This window comes from Heloderma suspectum, chromosome 7 (assembly GCF_057233095.1).
Source record: "Heloderma suspectum isolate Gila_16-S chromosome 7, 16-S_ref, whole genome shotgun sequence".
NCBI classification, from domain to species: Eukaryota; Metazoa; Chordata; class Lepidosauria; order Squamata; family Helodermatidae; genus Heloderma; species Heloderma suspectum.
In genome coordinates, this window is record NC_139464.1 from 119,453,633 (window position 1) to 119,479,846 (window position 26,214).

General features: G+C 44.0%; 1 protein-coding gene across 3 annotated transcripts; it reads left to right on the top strand.

Moving 5' to 3' along the window:
* Positions 1–1,181: 1,181 nt before the first annotated feature.
* LOC146340250 (1-acylglycerol-3-phosphate O-acyltransferase Pnpla3-like) lies at positions 1,182–25,645 on the top strand. 3 transcript variants are annotated; one of them, XM_084811233.1, is made up of 9 exons: positions 1,182–1,420; positions 8,946–9,178; positions 9,965–10,030; positions 13,627–13,836; positions 16,803–16,863; positions 19,632–19,850; positions 21,330–21,462; positions 22,541–22,657; positions 23,440–25,645. In XM_084811233.1, exons 1-9 carry the CDS (start codon positions 1,234–1,236, stop codon positions 23,723–23,725), a joined length of 1,512 nt encoding a protein of 503 aa, XP_084667359.1. In that variant the 5' UTR covers positions 1,182–1,233; the 3' UTR covers positions 23,726–25,645. The 3 variants fall into 3 exon arrangements, with proteins under 3 accessions (XP_084667359.1, XP_084667361.1, XP_084667360.1); XM_084811235.1 differs by lacking the exon at positions 1,182–1,420 and adding an exon at positions 3,389–3,480; XM_084811234.1 differs by lacking the exon at positions 1,182–1,420 and adding an exon at positions 4,195–4,244.
* Positions 25,646–26,214: the final 569 nt, after the last annotated feature.

Here is a 26,214-nt window from a genome sequence, read left to right on the forward strand (position 1 = left end):
TTGTTGGAAAAAAGTGAAGTATAAATAAATAATAAATGGGACAAATAATAAAATGCACCGAAATATAGAAATAAAAATAAGAATATGGAGGAAGAATGAAGCCATGGATAGCCAGGGGTATTTTTCCCAGGGGATAGCCAGGGGTATTTTTGCCCCTCCTGCAATTCTTCTCCATCTTGCCCTTGTTGGAGAAAAGTATAAATAAATAATAAATGGGACAAATAATAAAATGCACCGAAATATAGAAATAAAAATAAGAATATGGAGGAAGAATGAAGCCACGGATAGCCAGGGGTATTTTTGCCCAGGGGATAGCCAGGGGTATTTTTGCCCAGGGGATAGCCAGGGGTATTTTTGCCCCTCCTGCAATTCTTCTCCATCTTGCCCTTGTTGGAGAAAAGTATAAATAAATAATAAATGGGACAAATAATAAAATGCACCGAAATATAGAAATAAAAATAAGAATATGGAGGAAGAATGAAGCCATGGATAGCCAGGGGTATTTTTGCCCAGGGGATAGCCAAGGGTATTTTTGCCCCTCCTGCAATTCTTCTCCATCTTGCCCTTGTTGGAGAAAAGTATAAATAAATAATAAATGGGACAAATAATAAAATGCACCGAAATATAGAAATAAAAATAAGAATATGGAGGAAGAATGAAGCCACGGATAGCCAGGGGTATTTTTGCCCCTCCTGCATTTCTTCTCCATCTTGCCCTTGTTGGAGAAAAGTGAAGTATAAATAAATAAATAATAAATGGGACGAACAATAACAAAACGCGCCTAAATAACCAGGCTCTTCTAGTCCCCACTCGGCCACGGAAGCTCACGGGGCGACTTCGGGCCAGTCACAGACTCTCAGCCCAGCCCACCTCGCAGGGCTGTTGTTGTGAGGACAGAGTGGAGAGGAGGAGGAGGAGAATGTCAGCCGCCTGGGGTTCCTGGCGAGAGGGAAAAAGGCGGCATATAAATTCAATCAATCAATCAAGGACTAAGACCGAGAACACGGAGGAAGGGCGAGGCCGCGGCAGCCGGGGCGCCGGCCCAGGCGGCTCGGGCCGCGCGCCGCCCGGCTGAGCGCGCCCGCGCCCCGGAGACCCCGCCCACCCGGCGCCCGCCCCCGCCCCCGCCGTTTCGCATGCGGCCGCCGATTGGCCGAGGCGCCCGGCGCCACCGCCCCTTCGCGCGCGGCCTGGCGGCGCCGCCGGCTCGCGCGGCCCTCATCGCGCGCCGGGATGCCGGGCGGCGAGGGCGGCTGGAGCGTGTCGTTCGCGGGCTGCGGCTTCCTGGGGGTGTACCACATCGGCGCGGCCGCCTGCCTGCAGGAGCGCGCCCCGCGCCTCGTCCGCGGCGCCCGCCGGGTCTACGGGGCCTCCGCGGGGGCGCTGGCCGGCGCCGTCCTCATCGGCGGCGGCTCCCTGGGTGCGTGCGTGCGGGCGGGCGGGCGCGGGGCGGGGCGGCGCGGTCGGTAGGCGCTTGCAGGGGCTCCTCGGCGCAGGCCCCGTGCCGTGCCGGGCGCGCCGGAGAGCGCAGGCTGGGCAGCCCGTCCGCCCGTCCGTCCGTGCCCTTCCAGCTCCTCTGGGGCTTGCGGCTCCACCCGAGGGGCCAGGCGAGGGTGGGGAGGTGGCAGGTGAGGCGAGCACCCCCGCGAAGGGGCGGCTTCCCGGCCCCGCGGGCGACTAGCCTTCACCGGCCCCTCTCCTCCGCTAAGAGCTTGGGTTGGTCAGGCTTGGACGGCTCTCGAAGACCAGGAGTGGCGACTTGTGGCCCTCCAGACGTTTCGGCCTGCCACGCCGCCGTCCCCCGCCGGCATAGCCGGCGGTGAGGGGTGGCGGGGCCGTGGGCCAAACCTTGAGGGGGCACGAGCCGCCCGGCCCTGATCTGGGCCCATTTCGGCCCAGCTTCGGGCATGGCTTTGAGAGGCGCTGGTAGCCTCAGTGTGCGGCTTATGCCGGGGACTAGGTGCGGGAGCTCAATCCAGATCCTGGAGAAACCTGTTCAGAAGAAGAGGGCCGGGGCTTCATGGAGAACTCCTCTCCAGCTGAAGACCCGGAGGAGCCCGCAGTGGTCCGAAAGGCAGCCTGAAGAGCCCCATCTCAGGGATGCCTTGCCTGGGCCCCCCAATAATTCCACCAGCCCCACCCCAGCCTTGATCCCCAATTTCCCCCCTTCGTCCCCCAGCCTTCAAGAGAAAAGGGGGTCCCTCCAGCCCTCCAGAGTGATCCAGTGGGAAGCTCAGAGTCACCATAGGAGCACTCCTTTAGCTTCCAGATGGCTGTCAACAGGGCACTGTTCTGTGTTGGAAAGGTCTACTCAGGAGGAAGGAAAAGATTCAGCTGAAAGCAATGACCCAGCTGATGACCAGGAAGAGGAGGGGCTGGCAATGACTACATAAGACTCTTAGTCTGCTCTGCACCCTTGCTGGATTAATGGCTCCCTCTGAGTCATTATCCCCAGCTCCTTTCTCATGGATATAATATCCTTGTTGGTTCTGGGATGGATAATATGTGCAGAGGACTTGGGGGAGGGGGAACCTTGCTTTGTGCTAGGTATTCAGGGGGCAGCCAGCCACTAGAAAGGGATTTATGATCTCCTGTGGCCACCTGGCAATGTATTTGTGGACACCTGCTTGCCCATCCCTTATTGATCTTCTTCCTGAGGAATTCTGACAATTGTTTTGAATGATTCCCCCTTCCTTAGCAGCTGCCATCCCACATCGTTGAGGAAAGCCCCCTGACTCACCAGACATGCTTTACAGGGGGCACAAGGAAAACAGGACAATTTCCTACTGTAAACTTTCTTAGGGAGCAATCCTGTGGCCACTAGACACTATCTAGCGGGCCATAGGATATGCTCATTTCCGGGAACCGACCTCAGAGCCCACGCTCTGAGGTCGGTTCCCGGAAAACCTACCGCCCTCCATATCTGAGGCAGCACGGAGAAGCTCCATCCTCGGCTCTTGGAAGAAGAGCGCGGAACAACTGAAAAGGGGCGTTCTGGCGCAGGGAGAGCGGAGCTGTGCGTACCACACATCCAATGCGTCGTATGGCAGCTTCCTCTCCAAGTCAGCCTCCCTGCCGCTAGACAGCCAAAAATGGCTGTCTAGCGAAAAATAGCAAGGCGGAAGAGGTGTGGAGGGAATGATCCCGCCCCACCATGCCTCTCCTGTCTTGCTTTGGATAGGCGGTTGCCTCCGAGGTTGGAGGCGGCCACCTATCTAGTTAGGATTGCGCCCTTAATAAGTTACCTTACCTTAGAACCCAAACCATCGCTGATAGGGAGAACAAGTGTTATTGGAATTATGTGAATTACAAACCTTATACCACTCTAAAATTCTGACCTATACGCTCAGGCAGTTGTATTGATACAGTATAGAATAAAATGAAATGGATTTGTAGAGATTCTACCATCCGGCAGACCTGATGTTAAATCATCGCTTCATTACTCTGGCTGCAGTGCTGATTGATGTTCAGCTTGAAGAGGTAACTCCACAGGATGCTTTTTCTGTGAAGGAAACCCAGCACTCTGAATGGGAAATATATTTGCATTGCTTGGGCTAACAAGACCTATAAGCTGTAAGATTTCCAGGCAGGGTTGATTGATTTACATCCAGTTTCCCATTGATATTTCTTCACATATTCCCTGAATAATGGTATAAATCCTAGGGTGAACAGGTGTTCTCTTTTACAGAAAACAGTCCTTATTTGAAGGGCTGTCCTGTCCAATTCTAGTTTAAAGATAAAGAACTGTTGCCTGTCCACACTTCGCACCTGAAGGGTCAGGCACATAGGGTCACCTTGTCCCGGTCTTCCACACTGTGGTGAAGTTTACTGTATTTCTGTTTAAATTATAACAATTATTTCTAAATTTGCATCTGTACATAATAATCCACATATACAAATGGCTGCCCTCTTTTCTTGGTGATTCATTTCCTCTTTTTTGGTGATTCATAAGTATCTACCTTACCACTAAATCATAGTAATTTACAACTACAGAGAATGTTTACACTGCTGTTTCATTCTTACAACCTGGCGTGCTACGGTCCATGGGGTCACGAAGAGTCAGACAGGACTTAATGACTGAACAACAGCAATACATTTTGCACACTTTCTTTTGTTTTTATGAAGGTGGGGCTGGGACAAGGCAGCCTGAAGGAGAAGGGAGCAACACTGGAAAAAAGATGACAGAATTGTCCACTGTCTTCTTATATTCCCATGCCTAACTTCACAAATTGCCATGACTGCTGGTGATAAGAAAGGCCCTCTAAGGGAATATTTTAATTATTTTTATAATTTAAAATATTCATTTTATGATAAGTAAGAAGATATTGGTACCCACTGTCTCTTGCTGCCTGCTTGAATGTATAGTGTATAATTGGGAAGATGCTCATTGCACGTGTACTTTGAATGTATTTTAATATAAGTCAGAATGAATTCTCTTGAAATAATCCTAAACGATAGTTTTGTTGTGATTCTGATATGCCTGGAAATGCCACAATAGCATTTTTTAGGGAGTTGTGTGTGAGACTGGCAGCACATTGAATGGCTTGTGAAAATCTTAGTTAAGTACTTTAGAGGATTAAACTCTTATTTGTTAAAATGTTGGCTTCACTTTGTAATCAGTGTAGCAATTAAGTGAAAGAACATCCCATCCTAGTGACTGCTAAATATAGATATATGTGTATCAGAAAATACACTTTGAGCTAAATTAATTTTTGTATTCAAATTTAGAGCTAAAGTCTCTGAATGGCTTGTTTCCCACATCTTAAAATAATTTTAACTCAGTAAGTAAATGTACAACTTCTGGGTGCAAATGCTGTTTCACCCTATTAATTTTTATTTAACTTTGCCAAGTAACAGGTGCAGTGGTCTCCCATTTTTAGGTAGATTTTTCATTGCATTACATGTCATGTGAAAAATTGAGTAGCACAAAGAAAGAAGGCTTGGAGTGCTTCCAGATGAGTCTTTTATTGTGCAATCACCCTGCCTCATTTGTGGAACTTCACAGGGGGTCCAAATGACATTTTCCATTTGTAACCCTCCCATATATTCTCAGCATCTTCAGCCTTTTTTCTTAGCATAAAAATCCATTAAGGAGGGAAAGAAGGAACGGATTTGCTCTTGGATGCTAGTATCCACTATTGCTTATTGCGTACTGCAAACAAATTGATAAGCATTTACAGGTTTCTGCAGAAATGTCTGTGGCCTTTAATTGAGAGCAAACAATCCATTAAGGGTGTAATCCTATTGGGATGCCTGTCAGCCTCCGAACGCGGAGGCTGACAGGCATCTTATGCAAAGCGGGGGGAGCGCGGAGGTGATCTGTGCCTCCATGCTTCTCCTGCTCTGCATTTTTGCTAGATGGGTTTTTTTGCCTGTCTAGAAAAGGCTCTGCAGAGAGGGTGGGGAGGGCTAGGGATAGCTCATATCCCTGCTTCTCCAGTTGCCTCGCCACCCACAGAAGTGCCCCCTTTCCCTCCTCTCTGAGGTCACTTTTGCGACCTTGGAAAGGCAATTGGTGTGGGTCTCTCTGTGCTCGCTGCGAGGGGGAAGGAAGCTTGGACTCTTGGGTCTGAGGTCAGAGCGCTGTCTCTGACCTCACATCCAGGAATCCGAACTCCAAATTGGGGAGATTGCTTTCCCCAGTAACGAAAATAGGTTGATACAAGAGACGTATGTGAACGGTCTCCTTACATTAAAAATAAGAACACTGAAATACAGCGGTGGGGGGGAGGCTGTGGATTTGTTTGGAGCAGCAGTGTCTAAGCTTTTCACCATCTCCTGTTTTTGTCCTCATCAGGCTGCTTTCTTCTCCACCCACATGGAAAAGCACCTTGGGGAGGACTTTGATTTCCCACCTACTGGGGAACGATGAATTTCCCCTTCTGCCACTGTTCTCGTTAAATGCGCAGCTTCTCGCCACTGCCTTTCAGTTAAAAGGGGAAGGCACGAGACACACAAACAATTATCATCCAGTTTGGCTGTTTAAATGGCTTGTTAACATGTGAAGTTACATCTTTTCCTTTGGGTTGTTCTAATCTAAAGAGCGTATAGAGGATATATGTAAATGTACATAGTAAACCCGACTTCATTGGAAGGTAAAGGTGGTGATTGTGAATATAATGGATGATGATTAATATTTATTTAATGGTGTGTTTGCGTCATATGACCTCCTCGCTCTTTAGGTTATCTCCTTCTGACCTGTATCAGTAGGTTAAATTCCTTCTGTAAAGTTGACTTTAACTTCCTCTCTGGAAGTGAAACAGAGGACAGAAGTTGTGTCAGGAATGAAAAGCAGCCCTAATAAACTATTGGTGGTGGTCAGTTTGCTGCCTTGGGATTGGGTGAGGAAAATAAGCTGAGCCTCTGCAGAGATGTGGTACGATTAGTTATCTGCTCCTGTGGAGAAGGTTACTACAGGACATTAACCTATTCCATTTCTTGGCCTGTTTTGAGAGAGAACGGTTGCTATGCTAATATTGCCAGGTGACACTAATATAAAAGGGTAATCTAAAAGACAATATTTGGAAAATAGCTTGTGTATGCACTCGGTTACGCAAGTCTGTGATAAGATATCGGAGCATATATTTGTTTAATTATGGCTAACTTGGAAAAGTATTGGGGTATTTATTCCAATTAACCGTTGCTGATAAATTATATTTTCAGTCTGTCCTTGGCAAAATAAAGAAAGGTGCAATCCTGTGCATGCTTAGACAGAAAAAAGGCCTACAAGTCCCAGCAGTCCCCAGCCTTTTTTTCTGTCTAAACATGCATAGGATTGCGCTCTATATCTTTTAATATTAGGGATGTGTAAGGGAGCAATGTCATGGCCACTAGACACTGGCTAGGGGCCATAGGATATACTCTTTGCTGGGAACCTACCTCGGAGCCCATGCTCCGAGGTCGGTTCCTGGAAAACCAAACTCCCCCCACCTCCGCACTGCCTCCAAGTGACAGGGGAGTGCGGAGCGACTGAAAAGGGGGAGTGCTGGGCATGTTCCAGGGCAGTCTCCCAGTCAGCCCCCCGCAGCTAGACAGCCGAAAACGGCTGTCTAGTGGAAAATAGCAGGGCAAGAGAGGCGCGGAGGGAACGATCGCCCCGTGCCACTCCTGCCTTGTTTTGGATAGGCACTTGCCTCAGAGTTTGGATGCGACCGCCTCTCTTGATAGGATTGGGCCCTAAGAGACTGAAAATTATATTTTCAGTCCATCCTTGGCAAAAATAAATCTGTTAAGACTAAGGATGTGTAAGAGACCACTATAGATCATAGCTTCCCTTCTTTCTCCCTCTCGGTGGTGGGTTGTGCTGCAAAGGGGAAGAGGCGGGTGTGCTGCAGGCATTGCGCTGACGCATTCCTGACAACTCGATGGGTTGTCGTTATGTGTGAACAGCCCCACTGACTTGGAATTATTCGTTAGTAGAGCTGGCGTGCCAGTTACTTGACTGGTCAAACATTGTCCATTAATCATGGTCAAATATTCCACGAAATCATGATGCTCCCAATGCTTGAATTGGACTGCTGCCAATTTAGCGCAACCGCCTTTTTAAACTGCCCTTAGTTTTTTTAATAGTTGCTGAGTTTTTTTTTTTTTTAATGTTTATAATTTTTTTTAAATGTTGTAACTGTAGGCTGGCCCCAGCGTTTCAGGATAAAACCCAAACAGAAGAACTGTCCAGTGAATTGTTCACATTTATAGAAACGTTACCGAACCTTGGGAAAAGTAATAATAATTGATTACGTTTTTTTAAAAGGTCGTAGCTGTGGAGGGGATTGTGGATTTGCATCATGAGGCAAAGGCATGGTGACCACAACTTTTGGGTGGCTTCCAAGGCTAGCCAAATGTTGTGACTCCTGATAATAACAGTTGGTTAATTTTGTTTTTGTAATTAGCATAATTATCAAGGCTATTGATAATGTATCAATAAGTAACTTCAGGTGCTTGTATCAATAAGTAACTTCAGGTGCTTGCCAATACCGAAGATAAGGAGAGAAAACTGACAATGCAATCCTATACGGGTTTACTCAGGATTAAGTCCCATTGAGTTCAATGGAACTTACTTCCAGGGAAGCAGGTATAGGATTGCGCCCTTGGGTTGTATCCAGTGCTAGTGTAACTTAAGTCCTATTCATTTTAATGGGCCTACTGTAAGTAGGACTTACATTGGCTATATCCTTCATCCTTTAGTCAGAGTCATAGTGGTCCCAGTTTTTTAAAACTTCTGGCACCTGGTAATTTTCCAGAGGCTTTCTGAATATTTTTTTTTAAATTTCATTTATGTTTTGTTTATGTTCCTATATTTTTTATCCCAGTTTTGGACAAATATTGTCTCCTTAATTGCATCAATTTAAGGAGACAGGCCCTGCCCTCGGTCTTTCAAACTAAAAAGACAATATGCATAAGGGAAGAAGAATGGGGGTTAAAGGCAGAGGAGGGAGATCAGCTTGACGATGCCAGAATAATGTGGGGTGTTTGAAAAAAGGCAAGTATGTCTAGTTGGGATCAGACTGATTTTCTCTTGCTGGTGGTTTTGCTTGGATAGAGGTGCTGCAATTGACCTAGGCGTCTTGTATCTCTGGCTTGTGGCAGAGGCCAGATGTGCGCCGTTCCTGTTTTGTTTCAGTAGACTTACTAACCACTTCATTTTTCTGTATAATTGTGGCCTGTCAAAATTAGGTAAGGGGAAAATACTTAATTTGTGTCATACTAAACAAGTATTTGAATAATTTGAATATATGTATCTTTTAGTGTGTTAGCAACCTGTGTCTAAGACCAGGTGTCAATGTTTGTTAGTTACAAAATAGCTTTTTCAAGTTTTGTTTTGGTGCTGTTAAAAGGAAAGATTTATTTTAAAAAACCTGAAATTGTAAATGGAGAAATTTTTAATTAAAAAGCCCAACAACCTTAAAATGTACATGCCATCTCACATGCTGTAATGTATCTTTCAGCGGCGTCTTTTGCAGATGTTCTGGATCTAGCCAAAGAAGCGAGAAAGCGAAATCTTGGCCCTCTTCATCCTTCCTTCAATGTGATGAAAATAATACGGGATGGACTGCACAAAAATCTTCCAGAAAACGTTCATCAATTGGTAGCAGGGAAACTTTGCATTTCACTTACCAGAGTGTCTGATGGCAAAAACGTTTTAGTATCCGACTTTAACACTAAAGAAGAAGTTGTGCAGGTATATTCTCAGTGGTTGCTAAAGTTCTTAAAAAGCTTTGCTGTATTGCCAGTTTTTAACACTGTTTAGAACAATGTTCAGAATACTGGCCCAGGGGCTGAATATTTATCTTAAACTCGTTAGGTCCCCCCACATAATTAATATTTTCTCATTTTTTGCGTTAGAAAATTATGTTCACTTGTTTACAATGGCTGTCTCTTCCAGAGCGGCATATTGGGCTAGGATCATGGAGGATTTCCCTTGTCTTAGCCCCATCGTGAGAGTCCTAGGAAGAGAAGACTGTACAGTAGCCTTCCCCAACCTGATGCCCTACAGATGTTTTGGACTACAACTCCCACTAACCCCAGCCAGCATGGTCAGTAGTCAGGAATGCTGGGAATTGTAGTCTAAAATATCAGGAGGGCAGCAGGTTGGCTACAGCATCCTTTTCGAAGTTGTGTGCCTGTACAATATGTAAAGCCTCATATACAGGTAGCTAGCAAAGCCGCAACAATAATAAAAAAGCTTGGTGGAATAGAAAGTCTTTAGGGTTCTCTTAATGGCTGGAAGAGAGGGGGCCAAGCAGGGTTCTCAAGGGAGGGAATTCATGTGTGAAGCCATCACTGAAAAGGCCTTGTCTGAAACTGCCAACCTGACTGAACATAGGGCTTCTTCAGCTTGCAAGTCAGAACTGGAAAGGGTTCCTGATAGGTAGAACTCTTGAAAATGACTGTGTTAGACCATTGCTGTATGAGTGTTTTTCACTATTAGAAATGGATGTGAAGCTAACTATTTTCTTTTCTGTAGGCTTTGCTCTGCAGTTCATTTGTGCCTATATATTGTGGCCTCATTCCACCTTCATTTAGAGGGGTGGTAAGTACTTGTTTATTCTTATATAAGTTAAACTTGCGTGGGTGTCCCTGATTACATAAAATGCTAGAATAACCAGGTAATGTGTTCTACTTTCCTATGCTTTCAACATTAGTCTTGGAGGCAAGCATTACTGAGAACCTTTGAAAGGGAATCTCGGCTTTTTGGTCCGTACATGTTTTTGGACACCATTATTTGTATGTCAGAAATGGTTCTAGAATGGCAAATAATCACTAGAATGTTTTATTGGTCATCACTAATGTCCCATCTCTCAAGGTTATAAGACTGGGTCCTGGAGCAGGGATTGACGAAATATAAGGGTATTCTTGCTCGGTCAGAATTCATTTGGGCCCCTCTGCAAGATTTCCTATTTTACTGAGCATAATCTGCACCTTTTCTTGCAAGGGATCGATCTTATGGGATACATCTGTGTACTTGGCTATTGGGCGGTATTGAAATGTAATGAATAAATCAATACTCAAAAATTACACGTACTTATTTTCTGTGTACTCATAAACCACAATATTTGGATCTGAAAAGAACATAACTCTTGCCGTTATAAGACACTGATTAGTGTGTTTGTTCTGTGGTACATGGCACACAGGAACCAATAGGATATTACTTTTGGTAATGTTAGTGACATGTAACACTACTCCCCTTTCCCCAGTACTGACATCATTATAGAAACCTTTTTTTAGAAGTTTTATACGCCTTTGCTGTACAATGCTTCTACAGGAGCATGCATCTAGTTAGATTCTGGAAAAATTTTTTGCAGGGATACAGCTTACTTTTCTCCAGCCTCCACCCCATCTATTATACTGTGCTATTGTCACTGAAAGGTGGCTTGTTGGGGAGTATAGTGCGATGGGTAAAATGCACTGTGGCATATCTGATGAGTTTATGGGGGAAAGCTGTCATATAAAGCACTGAGACAGACTGCTGGAATAGATTTCATTCTGTTTGTGCCCAGTAAATGGGATAGCGATGAGATGGATGGCCAAGTTCATGGAAGACTTGAAGTGTGTGAATTTCACTACCCGTTTACATTCTGATGGCTGAGTTGTTGCATGTATGTCCTATGTGCACGTGGCATAAAATTTGCTCTAGGACAGCTTCTTGTGGGTCAGAAAAGGGACTGAATTTTGTCTTTCCAGAATACGGAGGGTAGTTCACGCATTAACATGAACAGTTATGGTTTGCAACACATTTCAAGGAAACGCTTTATCAAGGGAAATGTTCAATGCTGCTTAATAAAAACTACTTGAGACAGGTTTACTGCTACAGCTCATCTAAGCAGACCGGGGATGGGAGGACTGAGAAAACAGGACCCAGCTATGCACATTGCACAGATGTAGGGCCTCACCTTGCACCATATTGTATGTCTGGTGTGTGGCCCAAGGGTGTGCATGCTGCTTGACCACGTATTAGCTAATGTCATATTGGGACTCTGAACCGTCCTTGAAAGTGCATTGTACACAAATCTGTTCGTATGTGACCTCCATAAAGCACAGATCTGTACATAAAAGTTCCATGCATATGTTGCATTTCTACATGGTACGTGCAGACACATGCACATAGATTTTACACTGCAAACATGCAATAGTTTGTAAAAAAAGGATTGGGCTTGTATCTGTTGGTTGAGAACTGCCCTGCATAATACAGGAGGAAATGGTCTTGAAGATGAAATGCTAATTGTTATCCTCTTACTTGTTTTAAGGCCCTTTCTTAAGCAGTGTATTTTAAGGCCATTCTTAGAACCTGAAGTATCCTATTAACGGCTGCCTGCATCTTGGCTGAAAGCAAATATCAACACGTTGATCTTTACTAGTGTGGTTTTGCCTGTGTGTTTTAGTAAAGAAAGGCAAAATGATTCAGGGCCTGCATTGTGCACATTCTAGAAGATAAAATCTAGTTCTAATTTGTTTTCATGGAAGCTTTATTTGCTCATTTAACACCACCACCCCAACAAAAGAAAAAATAGCAGCTTGTGATTTGGCGATATCAAAGTTTTGAAAAAACAGCTGATCTAGATTTGTGAAACTGTCCTGTAGCCATCCTTTTTTTACTTTTTAAAAGCTGCAGTTCTGTATGAGATGCAGAATAGAATATTGGACTAAATCCATAGTTTAGGTAGGTTCAGGCTAATCCTGTTCCTTGGTCCTCGTGGCTGGACAATTACGATATCTAAAAGGATTTAGTTGGCATGACAAACACGAAGCATGCTTGAAGGCCTAGTTCATTTTCTGAATTGTCTTTCCACTGAGTATGGGTATAGAAATGGAACTGTATAGTACAATGTACGTAAGAGGAAAACTGAGTTGGGTGGGGAAGGACATAAACAAGACTCTTTGGCCAAACTAGAAAAAGTGTGGGTGAGCACTGGGACGTTGTTTGTATGGGATGTGATGGGCGTGGGGGAGGAAAGATATGAGAGCCAGGAGTGGGGAACCTCTTTCAGCCTGAGGGCCAAATTCAGTTTTGGGAAATCTCTCAGGGGCCCACAGGGCAGGGCAAAAGGGGTAAGGCCAAAAATACAAAAAATGCCAGCCTATTGTAGCTTAAAGCTTGTACTGTCAGTAACTAAGGAGAGGCAATTCAGCCTTTTAGAATGGGAGGAAAACTGCACAAAAGCTGGGAAACCACCATCCAAGTGGTGGTTGGGGAAGAGGGGGTGGGGCAGGGGAAAGAGGTGTGACCCTCTAGGGAACCTTGCAGGGTCAGATTGGGACCCCAGGAGGGCTGGATTTGGCCCCCTGGCCTGAGGTTCCCCACCCCTGATGTGAGCCTTATGAAATACCAAAGAGGACGGTAAGATTCCTTAGAACTAATGTTTTCACTAAGGCTGGCCCCAGACATTTGACCTTCCCAAGTAGATTATTGGGGAATATATATTCAAGAAAGAGGCCGTCGGATTGCTCCCAATGTTGCAGAGGCTTCTGGACAGCATATCCTCTGAGAATAGTGCCCTGACAAATTCTGTGACACTGCATGCAATCCTGAGATGCACTTCTTGGACCTCACGCAGCTCTGTTGCTGCTCCAAGCAATTGCTTGGGTTGGGCCAGCCCTGGTAAGCTAGACTATTCCTACTTAACAGTATACTATGACTCAACAGCGTGGCAAATGGATCCCGTGAAGAACTCTAGGATGCCAAAATGCCTGGCAACAGCAAGTGAAATTAAATATTGAGGCACAACACTTGAATTGATCCAGATAAAGGACATACTTGGGGCTTGACATGTGGACGACAGTGTTGTCTAAATTCTAATTAAACCAAGAAAGCCTATTTGTAGTTGCACAACACTAGCAGTGTCTACAAGTTGCTCACCTAGCAAGGTCACATCAGGCCATACATCCTTTCGCTCTCTTAATTTTCTCTTGTTATCCATAAAACATACTTGGCTTCAAGCAGCTTTCCAGTTCGGATGGCTTTTCCCACCATTGTCAGGCAATCTAATTCTAGCAAATTTCTATATATGCATTTGTTCAATAAGTCGTTTATTAATATGCTAGGCTCCTCTCTGGTGCAGTTAAGTGAGCCGGCTGAGTTCTGCAAATAAGACTCCTTGTTTTTCTCTCCTTTTCCTCCCCTCTTTGAAGCGCTACGTTGACGGTGGAATAAGTGACAACTTACCTCAATATGACTGGAAGTATACCATCACAGTTTCGCCTTTCTCCGGGGAGTGTGACATTTGTCCCAAGGGCAATTCTGCAAACTTCCATGAAATGAATGTGACGAATACCAGCATTCAGTTTAGTTTAGGGAACATGTACCGTTTAACTCAGGCACTTTTCCCTCCAGAACCCAAGGTATTGTATATTCCACCCTTGTGACTTCTCTGAGACATCTCTCTAGGCGTATTGGCATGTATGCTTATATGTTCCCACCATGGAAAGATGGACATACCTCCCAAAGTGCTAGTTCTGTATGACTTTCCTTAGTTATCTCAGGAAGATCATGTGCTAATCTAGAGCATCTTCAGGGGCATTTGTAATAAATGCACTGGGAGCAATTCCTGCGAGCAGGGAATAATGCAGAGCATTCTTCCCCAGCCTGGGTCCCTCCCGATGTTTAGGCCTACAACTCCCATCAGCCCCAGCCAGCATGGCCAGTGGCCAGAAATGATGGGAGTTCAAGGCCAAAACATGTTGGGGGACCCAGGTTCGAGAAAGGTGATGCAAAGGGTGTTAACCCTGTACACTTTGGGGTCGTAGGGTTGGGAGACGATTGAAGCAGTTTAGATACTGTTAATGTTCAAGCAAGGTATATGCAAATGCTCTCCAGGACAATTACTGCAGAATCCCTTTTTAAAAAACCATGATAAAGTGCTTAATGGGCCTTTTTTAAAATAATGTATGGAATTTGTTCTGTGTCTCCTTCTGGTTTTGACTTATTATTGAAGTATTTCATTGTATTGTTCATCAAATGCCAAACTGTTTTGTTTAAGATTTTGAGCTGAATTATTCTACTGGTGTCTACTATTTTGCACAAGCAGCTATACCAGAACTAAGGATGTACGAAAGTCACTTACCTTTTTGCGGATTGTGTTCGGGGGGGGGGGGGGAGACGCTCCGTCCCTCCCCCCGGAATCCTGCCCGGCCGGCTCCGCTCCACAGCCAGCCAGGCCCGTCCGCAGCCGGAGTTCTGGCCGCAGACGGGCTGCTGTGGATGCAAATGGTGGCCACCGTAGCAGCCGCCATTTGTGTCCAGCCAGGCAGCCATGATAGGCTACGTAAGTATTTACGTAAATACGTAAATATTTACGTAGGCTAAAACGGCGAAAAATAGGGAACGCAAATGGCAGCCGCTGTAGCCGCCGCCATTTGCGTACGCCATTTTTGGTTTTTTTTTGCTTGGCTTGCAAACCTCAGGTCGACAAGCCAAATCCATCCTACTTGGGATTGAAATCCGGCCCTCTGGGTTTCCCCAGATGGCCACGCATCCTCATTTCCCTGACCATTGCTTATTTTGTGGTGTTGTGTGTGTGCATGTGTTTTTCCCATTCTAAAATGTTGGAATGCCTCTCGAAATGCCTAGTTACTAGTTGTAAGTGCTTTAGGCTGAACTGTGCTGTTATTTTTGGCCCTGCCCCTTTTGCCCTCAGCTCCACCCACTAATGTGGCCCCTAGCGGCCCTCAGGGTGAAAGAGGTTTGACATCCCTACTATAAGTGCTTGCTCTGTGGAATAGCGCCATCACATTAAATGCCAACACAGTCTCTTTATGTTCCCAGTGGCTGCAGGGAGGAGACATGGGGATTAAAATGTGATGGTGCTGATCATTGGATATTTTATAGATTGCTGCAACCGAGAGGGGGATGTCTTGCTGGAGAGTAGCATCCCCTTTTTGGCAGCATCCCCATGGTGACCATATTGTGCATTCTAGATCTGTCTTGCAACGCTTCCAAAAGAAATCTGACTGAATTTCCAGGGAGAATTGCAATTGTGGAGCAGCCATAAATAATGTCTTTTTTTCCTTTTTTTTTTTTTTTTACTTGTTCTGACTTTGCACACAATGATAAATCCAAGGATGTTCTTGCTTGATCTTGGATCATGATCTGGCTATAATAGCGTACACGGGTAGAAGTCTAGAAGGGCATCTGCATGCCAGAAGCAATATGTAGTTCTTGACCGTTATGCTGTTTCCACCATGGCTAGCTCCCGCTGCAGAAACTGAGAACGTGCCCCAGAAACTTCAGGGGTTTGCCATGCCTGTGATGGCAAAAAAACATGAACCGAGTCAGCCCTGTCTGAGGGAAGTGGTGGTTTCTTAGGTATGTTGCATTACCAAGAGCACAATAGGAAAGGAATGCTAACATTGAAACACTGGTATAATATCTCACCTCTAGACAGACTGCTGTGTTGAGTAATAACTAGCATGGCTACAGTAGAACTGTGGGAAGAGCTTCAGTGTCCTTCAGTGTGAAGGATATTCCAAGTGACTTGAGATAGCTTTTGTCGATGTCAGACTGGAAGTGATAAAGGCGAATGCCTGTGAAATAACACTCTAATACCTAGGAACGGAATATTTGGGTTTCAGGTTTTTTTCATTTTGCGAGATGCAGTTTTCTGCATATTTTTAAATTTCTTAATTGTATGGGTTTAAAATGTTCTGTTTTCTTTTTCTTTTGTTTATGGAAGACTGTGAAACTATACAGTGCTAGGTGGCCTGGGGGTTCAGCTGTTTCACCAGTTATCCACTGGGAGAACCATGTTTTGGACTAATCTTGGAAAAGCCACCTTAGAAGAATTGCATAGTGAATTGTGTGGTTTGGGGGGAATGGCCCAGAGGGGGATCAGCCGTGCATGCACTGTTGTCATTTTTGTTCCCCACGTTGGGCATCTAACCACCTACTTAAGAGAGTCAGAAGTGAAGCCAGTTAATACACGTGCTTGTGCACTATTTAAGAAGAATAGTAGTAGTTTAACAACATCTTGATTTTCAACATTTTTGTGAACATTGAAAAGATGTAGTCATCTAATATCATTGAGCATGTTATCAAGCTAAGCAGGGTTAGCCCTGGAAATCAGGCTTCCTGCATTCAGCAGGGGGTTGGACTCGATGGTCTTGTAGTCCCCTTCCAACCCTATGATTCTATGTCTATTCAACTGTTCAAAACTGTTGCGTAAAATAGCCCTTAATAAGCAGACATTCGCATTTTCTCTCCCAACTTCCAAGTTTAAGTGGCATGAAGCACCCATGCCATTCTTTCAGTAAATTGCTCTTTGGCACTTCAAAACATCCTTCAATTTACTAGTTTTCTGTAACCTTTACAGGTGTTAGGAGAAATCTGTGAACAAGGATATTCGGATGCGCTTAGATTCTTGAAAGAAAATGGTACGTCTCTGTTTGTAATTTCACATTTTTGATATGGGTGGTGAACAGGCTATTAATCACAATATTAAAGAGGCCTGTGCATTTTTGTAGACAGCAAAAGACTGATCACTGTTGCTCATGTCTTGGTAACATCCAGATGAGATAACTAATACACTTTGTGTGGGGCTGCCTTTGTGGAGTGTTCAGAAACTTCAGCTTGTTCAAAATGCTGCTGCTAGCATTAACTGGGACATACCATATTGTATGTAATCATATTCACTGGCTTCCAATCTATTTCTGAATCCAATACAAAACCTACATATTCTGAGACATGGATATCTGGAGGACCATCTCTACCCAAATGGATCCTACCCACGTACTTCGGTTCTCATCAGAAGCTCTGCTCTGTGTTCCCCTGATGTCTGAAGTATGGCAAGTGACTAGGTGATAGAGGGCCCATTCACTTGTGGTTCCTCGGCTCTGGACCTTCCATAGGAAACCCATTTGGTTCCTTTGCTATTTAGTTGCTAATAGCAAAATGTTTGGGAATGACTGCCCGTAGAAACTGGGATCCAGGCAAAATCCAGCAATGGCTACATAGAATCTGGGACAGCACAACTGTGTCTTCATTTATAATTACATAACAAAAGATTGTGCCGTGCAGTGTGGGCAGTGTTTTGTACTAGAAGTAGGCAGTCCTGTGCTTGGCAGGCTATGTCACCCTGTCTGCTCTTAGTAGAAAACTTTGTCCATACTCATCCATGAAGCAGCTGTGGGTTGCATGGGCCTTTCCGCTCACCCGCCCACCCAAGTTGGTGGGGCTGAGGTGTGTTTTGGTATGTATTATTTGGCCATACGGTTTCCAGAGGGGTTGCCAGCCATAATAAGTCTGTTGCAGTAAACACAACAGAGTCTTCTTGCACCCACAAGACTTTCTTTTTGTGGTCATACACTTTCTGGAAAGCTTGGACCGCAGAAAGGAACTCGGACAAGGCGTGCGCGTGCACGTGTGTATATATATGCCTCGTTCATGTTCACAAGCTTGTTTTCAAATATAAGCGCTGTTCGCATAAGCCAGATTTCTTGAGTGTCTTCCTGCCTTGCATACACAATCAACTACTACTCCGGGCTTAATTACAATTATTTAGAAATGCTCTGTTAGCTTCGGCAGAATTGGCCTGAGCAGACTTAATTTGACAAATTCCACTGAGTCTTTCAGTCACAGGCAGCTTTGCAGAAAAGGTGGATCTTGAAGAGAGATTTGACAGAAACAGAGACCTCAGCTACTTTTGCCTGCCCCTTAACTGTCACCTAGCAGCAGCCATTCCATCAGGCCATCTAAACTGTTTCTAGCCCAGCTGTTCATTATAAGACCTGTAACTTTTAAGAATGAGTGCCTGTGCTTGCTTTTTCCTCCTCCCTCTCCATCCCTTTTCCCTTTTGTTTCATGTCTTTTAGACTGTAAGCCTGAGGGCCCGGTTGTCTTACTGTTAAGATATTTGTAAGCTTCTCTGGGAGCCTTGGCTAAAGAGTGGGGTAAAAATGCTTTAAAAAAAAATACATTGTTCCTGAGATCCAGTGTTTTGCTCACGCATACATTGGGGCTTAGGCATCCTAAATCTTACCCCAAAGGCCCAAAGATGCTGCGTTTGAGCAGCTGTAGTGAAACAACCCACTCAGCGCCATGGCGGCAGTCTGTACCATGGTTTACTGTGGTAAAATGAGTGACTTTCTACAGCACTCTTTAAACCAAACTTCGGAACCAACACCAGCATGGCAATGTCGATGGCTCCTTTCAGTATAAAACCCAAGCCATGGTTTGGCCATCTCAGACCAGCTTGGGTGCTCCTTCCTTGCTTGTGTGCTCCAATTCCCTCTATTCCAGGTTTGTGCAAACCATCATTTGCCTCCAAATCAGAAATTGGAACCCAGCTCCAACTGTGGTTTGCGCCAAACATAATTTGCTTTATTTGAACATCGTGGTAAACTATGGCTTGTTTAAGCCAGAAAAAGAAGGAGGGAGGGAATTGGAATGCTCACTGTAAAGAAGGCGTGGGTGAGCCTGAAGCCTCTTCATGGACGCCAAACTATGGCTTGGACATTTACATTTGAACCCCAGGGGGTGGGGCACAAGGAATGCACCTTGCCCTTGGGCTGCCTTGCCTGGTATCCTATGAGCCACTTGGACTTTCTGGGTAGTATCCAATAGGGGTGGTGTGTACACAGCGAGCCCCACCGGGCTCCAGCCCCCACGTGCCCCAGGTCCACGTGTAGCCGCGATATAGTGCCTCTGGGGGCAAGCCCCGATGCATGCAAAAACACTGGTCTCTGGAAGGAGCATGTTGTGCCCCTTCCAGAAACCAGCGTTTTCATGTGTATTGGGGCTTGCCCCTGGAAGCACTCTATTGGGGCTGCATGATACAGCAGGGTTCTGCGTGCGTAGGCCGGGGCTGGCACGGCTGGCCATGCATGCACCGTCTTTACGCTTTGCATAATAACAGTAAATGTAAAAGATTTGCTAATTCTCTGCTACTTGGCGGGGATAGGATGCCAGTTTTAAGAGAATCTAGACTTCCCACAGTTTACTGTTATGTTGCCCTGATTCAAATGACATGAAATTCTTACTCCAAGATTTGAAAGTGTAGGCTAGAAGGTCTTAGACCTAGGAGGTGTGTAATGTTACAAATCTTTATCTGCTCTTACTGCTGCATTTTGCATCCTTGCCGCCAGTCATCTTTGGAATAAAAAATACCATCCTAACAGAGGCATTTTTTATTTTGTTCCCTCAGGTATACTGCATGATTCAGTTTCTGTCGACTTGGCCTTAACAAAGGAAAACCATGAGAAATGTGCACCGACTCCAGATTATACTGATAAAAAAATAGTTGCAGCTAATCAAGACAAAAAAGAGATAAATGATGAAGAAATGCTTACTGACCAAATGAAATTAGCTGCTTGGCCATTGGATAGAACCATTTTTGAGAAACTGCCTCCTAGGCTTCGTAAAGGTAAAGATCTAAAGTAACCGCTCATTTTTATTGTACAACTAAGTTTCATTAAATAATTTCAGTAATTAGTAATGGTAGATGCAAATAAGAATAGGCACAGTCCAACCAAAGTTCAGCACTTACAAGTCCCAGTTGATTTCAGTGGGGGAGTTCAGCACACTTAAGTCTCTCTCACTGAAATCAGTGGGACTTTAAAGTGGTTGACTTGGGCTGGATCATGCCCAGTGTTTTTCTTGGATCTGTAGTGTTTATTGTTTGGGGGAAAAATACTGTTTCTGTAATGTAATTATTTCCGCTGGACTCCTCTTGGTTCTTACGTAGCAAGAAAGAGAAATATAAAAGGCACGTTGTCTAGTTGCTTTTAGCACTTTTCCCCATTGCCCTAACAATCACTAGGTACGTTCTGCAGACATTGGTTTACACTAACAGAGCATCATTAGCTCTAATACTGGGACAGAGTTGGATTTTACCTATTTTTTAAAAAGTACTTAATAAATTGTTACATTTCTATCTCAGCTGTGGCTTACATAGTCCTCCCCCTCCTCTCATAACAGCCCTGTGAGGTAGGTTAGGCTGAGGGTCAGTGACTGGCCCAAAGTCACCCAGTGAGCTTCCATGGCCATGTGCGGACTAGAACCCAGATCTCCTGTGTCCTAGTCCAACACTTCAACCACTACACCACAGTGGCTCTCCAGTATATGCCAATTCTGTATTTTAAGGCTGTAAGTCAGCCTTTTCCAACCTGGTGCCCTCCAGATGTTTTAGACTCCCATCAGCCCCTATCAGCATGGCTAGGACTGCTGGGAGTTGTAGTCCAAGATACCTGGTCGCCACCAGGTTGGGGAAGACTGCTATACAGGTTGATCATAAAGTCAAGGAGGATCATAAAATGAAGGAAATGTTGACTTGTTGTGCTATGAGTGAGCAGTCAAACCAGTGTTTTTCCCCAAGCTTCTGAATTAAAATTGGGGGCACATTTAATGTTTACTTTTTAGAGCTCTACGTTTTGGAGTGTGAAAGAGTAAGAATTACCTGCCTTCAGAGAAGCTACCCTCCCTTCCTTCCTTCCTTCCTTCCTTCCTTCCTCTCTCGTTCTGTTCTGATTGTAAGAAGGCAAGCCCAGAGTAGTGATTCCCATAGAGACACAGTGGGCAGCTTCTTCTGAGGGTCTCGGCTATGTGTCTGGATCCAGACTGCTAGCATAATCCAGTTGCACCTGAAGCAGAGATTTGGCAGAGTTACTTGTCCCCAGTGGAAGCTGACTAAAAAGTATGGAACCTTGTGTCAGTAAGATAGTGGTATTGATGCCATGAGCCCTCTGCACACTGGAGTATTAATCAGCAGTAACTCCTGTGTTCTGACATGAGAAGGCCTATTATGGCCCCTCCATGATTCCAAACCACGCTTGGTCCATCTTACAGAATCTAGAAGCCATTTATGTTCATGTTCAGTTGGGATTAATGACTGTGTAAATGACAGCATTGCAGGAGGCTTGTAAAGAGAAATGTGGACTCTGTACTCAGCTTTCTAAATTTCTACCAATGCGACTGATGTCCTATATGATGCTCCCGTATACTCTGCCAGTCGAGTCAGCATATTTTGTGGCATTAAGGTGAGTGTTACGAGCTTGGAAGACTACCCTTTTTGTTCTAATGCTTTCTCTTTTGCACATCTCCAAAGTGCTCAAAGCTCTTCGCATCATTTAATACCTCAGTAATCCTTACATCAAACCTTAAAAAAAACATGCTTCACTTGTAGAGTACTTTTGAATACTGCTTTTCTTTATAAAAATCCAGTTATCCTGCAAGAGAGGCCAGTACTATCCCTACATTGCAGATGGGATGGTGTGGGCGGGCGGGAACAATATTGCTGAGAAGTAATAGCTTGTGTGCAGTGCAATCCTATACATGTCTACTCAGTAGTAACCTCCATTGTGTTTAGTGGGACTTACTGCAAGGTAGGTGAATACTTTTTGTATTCATTTTCATAAGCAAGCGTATGCGTGAAATTTGGAACTTCTAAAAACCTATATTTTAATAGCAATGTCGGTATGCTGTGGCACCCCGGCTCTGGAATGAGCTCCCTAGTGAGGTTCGCCTGGCGCCTACATTGTACTCCTTTTGGCGCCAGGTGAAGACCTTTTTATTTTCCCAGGCATTTTAGCTTTCTAAATTTTTATCTTTGCTGTTTTAAATCTGTATTTTAAACTCCTGTACTGCTGCTAGGTTTTATTGTGGTTGTATTGTTATATTGTGGTTTTAATGTTCTATATATTTTAAATTGTTTTATTGTGTGTTGTTTGGTTTTAGTTTTTGTGAACCGCCCAGAGAGCTTCGGCTATTGGGCGGTATAGAAATGAAATAAATAAATAAAATAAATATGCGTCTCAGGTTTGAGAACTCTTGAAACTGACTGCATACGGAACTCTTGCACAGGGCATTTGTGAAATTATTACTAACCTTTAAAATACAATACATTTTCCTAATTTTTCCCAAATCCTGTTATACCGGGAGAGCGCAAATTCGACACATTAGCTGGCTGTAGATTATGCTGGAAAGGACTGAGGGTGAAAAATAAGCTGATGTCAATAAGTAGCTTTAGTAGAACAGTTTGTTTCCTCCTTCACCCTCAAATGGCATTTTCTCAAATCTGAGTTCTTTCTGAAACTTTGTTTTCTTTCACCCCTGCAGATTAGTAGACTGGTTTCCTGACATTCCTGATGATGTGCGATGGATGCAGGGACAGCTCTGTCAAATTATGGGTGCAGTCTATTCAAAAGCAAAAAAAAGGCTACTGAGTATTCCCAGGTACATTTTGTCATGCTACAGCTATTCTGATGCATCTTTGTTGGCCAGGGGCAGATATAATGCTTCTGATTGCTTAATCACTGTTAGGAGATTGGGAGTATCCTCTGGACCTTTGCATTCCCTTCCCCTTCCTTCCTTTTTTAGAGCTAGCCATGGTATAGTGCTAACGCCTGCACCAAAACTAATACTGAGTATGGAGCAACACTAGATGTGAGGCAAATTGCATGTGAACAATTAACATGCACTTTTTAAAATGTAAATTGCTGCGGGGGAGAGTGAGCAGTATTGGGACTGTGGAGAGGAGTGTTAACACACCCCACATGCCCGGGCAGTTCTAGTGAAAATCACACACACCCTCTAAGCTGCTGTTGGCCCCAGAAGGTAACCTCCCATTGGCACCAATAGGCTAATAGCAGCAATTGTCAGGATGATGGAGTTGGAGGGCTAATCTCCCCTGCATGCCGTAGATCTGATCCTGCTCCCTGCATGCTGTAGATCTGATCCTGCTCCCTGCATGCCGTAGATCTGATCCGGCTCCCTGCCGACAGCTGAGTTGTGCAAATAGAATTCTGCCCATCTGTCTGGATCCAATCCAGTAACTTTTAAACGCGCATGAAGTAATTAAACCAGAGCTGTTCATACATTGACGTAGATGCTGCCATATTATAAAGATGCATACAGTGAAGATCTGTAAATTAAAAATACCTAGTAGATTAAAGTCTACTAGTATATGTGATTAAAATCTAAAGTTGCTGAAGAATTACTTTTTTTTTTTTTTACAGTAAAGAAAGTGGTGCATTGCTTAGAAAATGCCAGACTGCACCAGTGAACACGAGTCTTCACTCTTCCTATCGCCCTCCTAAAATGCCTCATTCTTCTACACACCTTGAAGAGTGGCTTTGGGAACTTCCTTACTGTGAAGACTTACCAAAGAAGGAAGTTGCAGTTGGTATTAATGAATGCTTCGACTCAATTCATCCCTTTTTCATGAACTCTCAAGAATCTGGGATGGAAGTGGATTTTGACTCATCCTCCGAGAAGAGTTTCCAGACTGCCTCTGAAGATTAGCTTGAGAACTACAGCATCAGACAAAGAAATCTCAGTCTGGAAGGCATATGTCCATGTAGCATCTCGCCAAATAATCTTTTGGATGACTTCTTTTACAATAGATGACAAATTGCCTTTGGGGAAACTTTTGTGGAAAGATAAATGTTTAAATGATAAAGGGTTAAAACGACCTCGTGCAATGGAACATTGTTTACCAGATTTTCAGCAGGAAAAAGAATGCTCTAAATCCTCTGTGATGTTTTTATATCGGGACAAGCATTTGTAGCAAAAATGTAGCTTTTTAAAGTATTTAACTTTTTAAAATGCTGTTTGTTTTTCCTCTTTGTCTTTTTAAATAGTGTTAGCACTTGAATAAAATGAAACAACGTGTACTTAAAGGGACCCAGCATATAGAAACTTTTTGGAAATCCTCTAATGCTTTTACTTGCCTTGTGTCTACATATATTACATGGGTGGGAAATGTTGCCATCTCAATTACACTCCCTATTGTGAGGCTTCCTTTTCAGGAACACTACCTAGAAGAAATGTGTGTTTTAATAAGCATTTTTATTTCCTGAGTAATGCTTTTTTTGTCGGGGTTGGAGCAGAAGTTGTAGATCTAGTCCAGACTTTGCTGTGATACATATGTGCTGGTCCATACCAGGGCATCCTTATGGACTAAATTCAGTGAGCAAGATTATACTTTTAAAATTATTGGAGGAAGCTACTTGCAGGCCTTTTTCTCTTAGAGAAACCATTGATCAGAAAGGGAACTCTAATGCAGATGTATTGTACAGTTCTGTGATGTGGAGTAAATAAGTAGAAAGGCACAGTGAATTAGAATTTGTGGAACTTAAAAGGCTCCCACCTGTTTTTAAATGTTCCCAGATTAATAGTTATAAAAAACAAAGAGGAACTCTTTGAACAGTGTGAGTTCCCTGTTATATCACAATGCCCCAAGTTTCACTAAATTCAAACCATTTTTAGCCCAGTCTTTACTGACAAAAATGTGAAAGTGCCAATTTATTATAAGTTAAGACCTTACATTGGGAGCTGACAGAAGGGTTAAATCACAAACTCTTTTTCAAGTGGCTTTAATTTTAGCAGCACATCTCGTGGTGATAACATAGTCTTTCTCTGAAATACTTGATACCATGTTGAAAGTGATGCATGGGAGCTCCTTGCTTCACAATTTTCATTTCTTAAAGTGAGAAGGACACTAATTTATGGCACAGGATTTAAATCTTGTTTTCAGAAATCAGACCAGTCCTATAGGCAGTAAGCACTCATCACCCCGCCCTGGCCAATTTTAGGACTGGTTTGGTGTGAAGTTCTGTTATTATAATGGTGTGAAATTGTGGTATTATTATAATGGTCTAAGGGCCAAACAAGTGGAGGATGGTAAGGGATCCATCCTTTAGTTACGAATAAGGTAGGTTATCAGTTGGCAAACATCAAATTCTTCACTGGACTGGTGAGTCTGATTAAAGCCTCTTGTATATTTTAAATTCTTTTAATGGACAACTTTTGGCAGGTTTATGTTTAACCAAAAATTCCAGTTGTGATTTCATAATGAAAACTTAAAGAAGTGAAATGACCTAAAAAGGTTGGTAAAAGTGTTTCCCAAACTGTCACAAATTGGCTTATTTATATCCTTATTGGTATTATTTCATCCAGGATATAGTCTTTGACACATTGTTGTGTGTGATCAGGTTGTGTTGTTGTTGTTTATTCAGTCAGTCGCTTCCGACTCTTCGTGACTTCATGGACCAGCCCACGCCAGAGCTTCCTGTCGGCCGTCGCCACCCCCAGCTCCCCCAAGGTTGAGTCCATCACCATTCTAATAATCCTGACTGTATTGTCAAAATGAATCACTACTAATATTGCTAGAGTCACTGAAGTTTTTAAAGAAGCAAAATAAAACACACTATTTTCAGGGTTCATTGTTTATAATAGCAAACCTAACTTGAGAAACCTTAACTGTTTGATGTGCTCTAAGAATGCATTGAATCTGTGGAATGTTTTAATGCGGAGGTCCCTAACCTTTTGGGGTCAGGGATGCACATTTGGAACTTTGAGAGTGCCATGGGCGCTCTTATGAAATGCTGCCATGGGAGGCGGGTTTCTCATTCAGAAAATGACTGTGATTGTGAACCCAGCCAGGCACGAAACACCAATTTCCCAAAGGCAAACTGGTGAGGCGAAAAGAAATGTAACATGCCCAAGAGCCTAAATCCAAGGCAAAGTGTGGTCTAAACGTCAAAACATAAAACCACTCTTCTGGACCAGTTTTCTGCTTCAATATCCATTTCACAGAAGGCAAACTGATAAGGCTCACAGAGAATTAGGATGGCAAAGGAACCAAGTACAAGGTGGGACTGGCGCCCCAAATGCCAGAACACATAATTGCCCCCCAAAGCATAACAAAATACCAGTTTCACAGAAGGCAAAACTGGTGATGCGCAGAGAAAGATGTACACGGTTCTGAGCTCCACCTTTGATGTTTTCCC

Bases quoted from the DNA above. Each gene is read 5' to 3' on its own strand.
- LOC146340250 (XM_084811233.1), top strand. From the start codon at position 1,234: ATGCCGGGCGGCGAGGGCGGCTGGAGCGTGTCGTTCGCGGGCTGCGGC. The intron at 21,463-22,540 runs GTGAGTGTTACG...TCACCCCTGCAG, and splicing joins GCATATTTTGTGGCATTAAG to ATTAGTAGACTGGTTTCCTG. The intron at 22,658-23,439 runs GTACATTTTGTC...TTTTTTTTACAG, and splicing joins AGGCTACTGAGTATTCCCAG to TAAAGAAAGTGGTGCATTGC.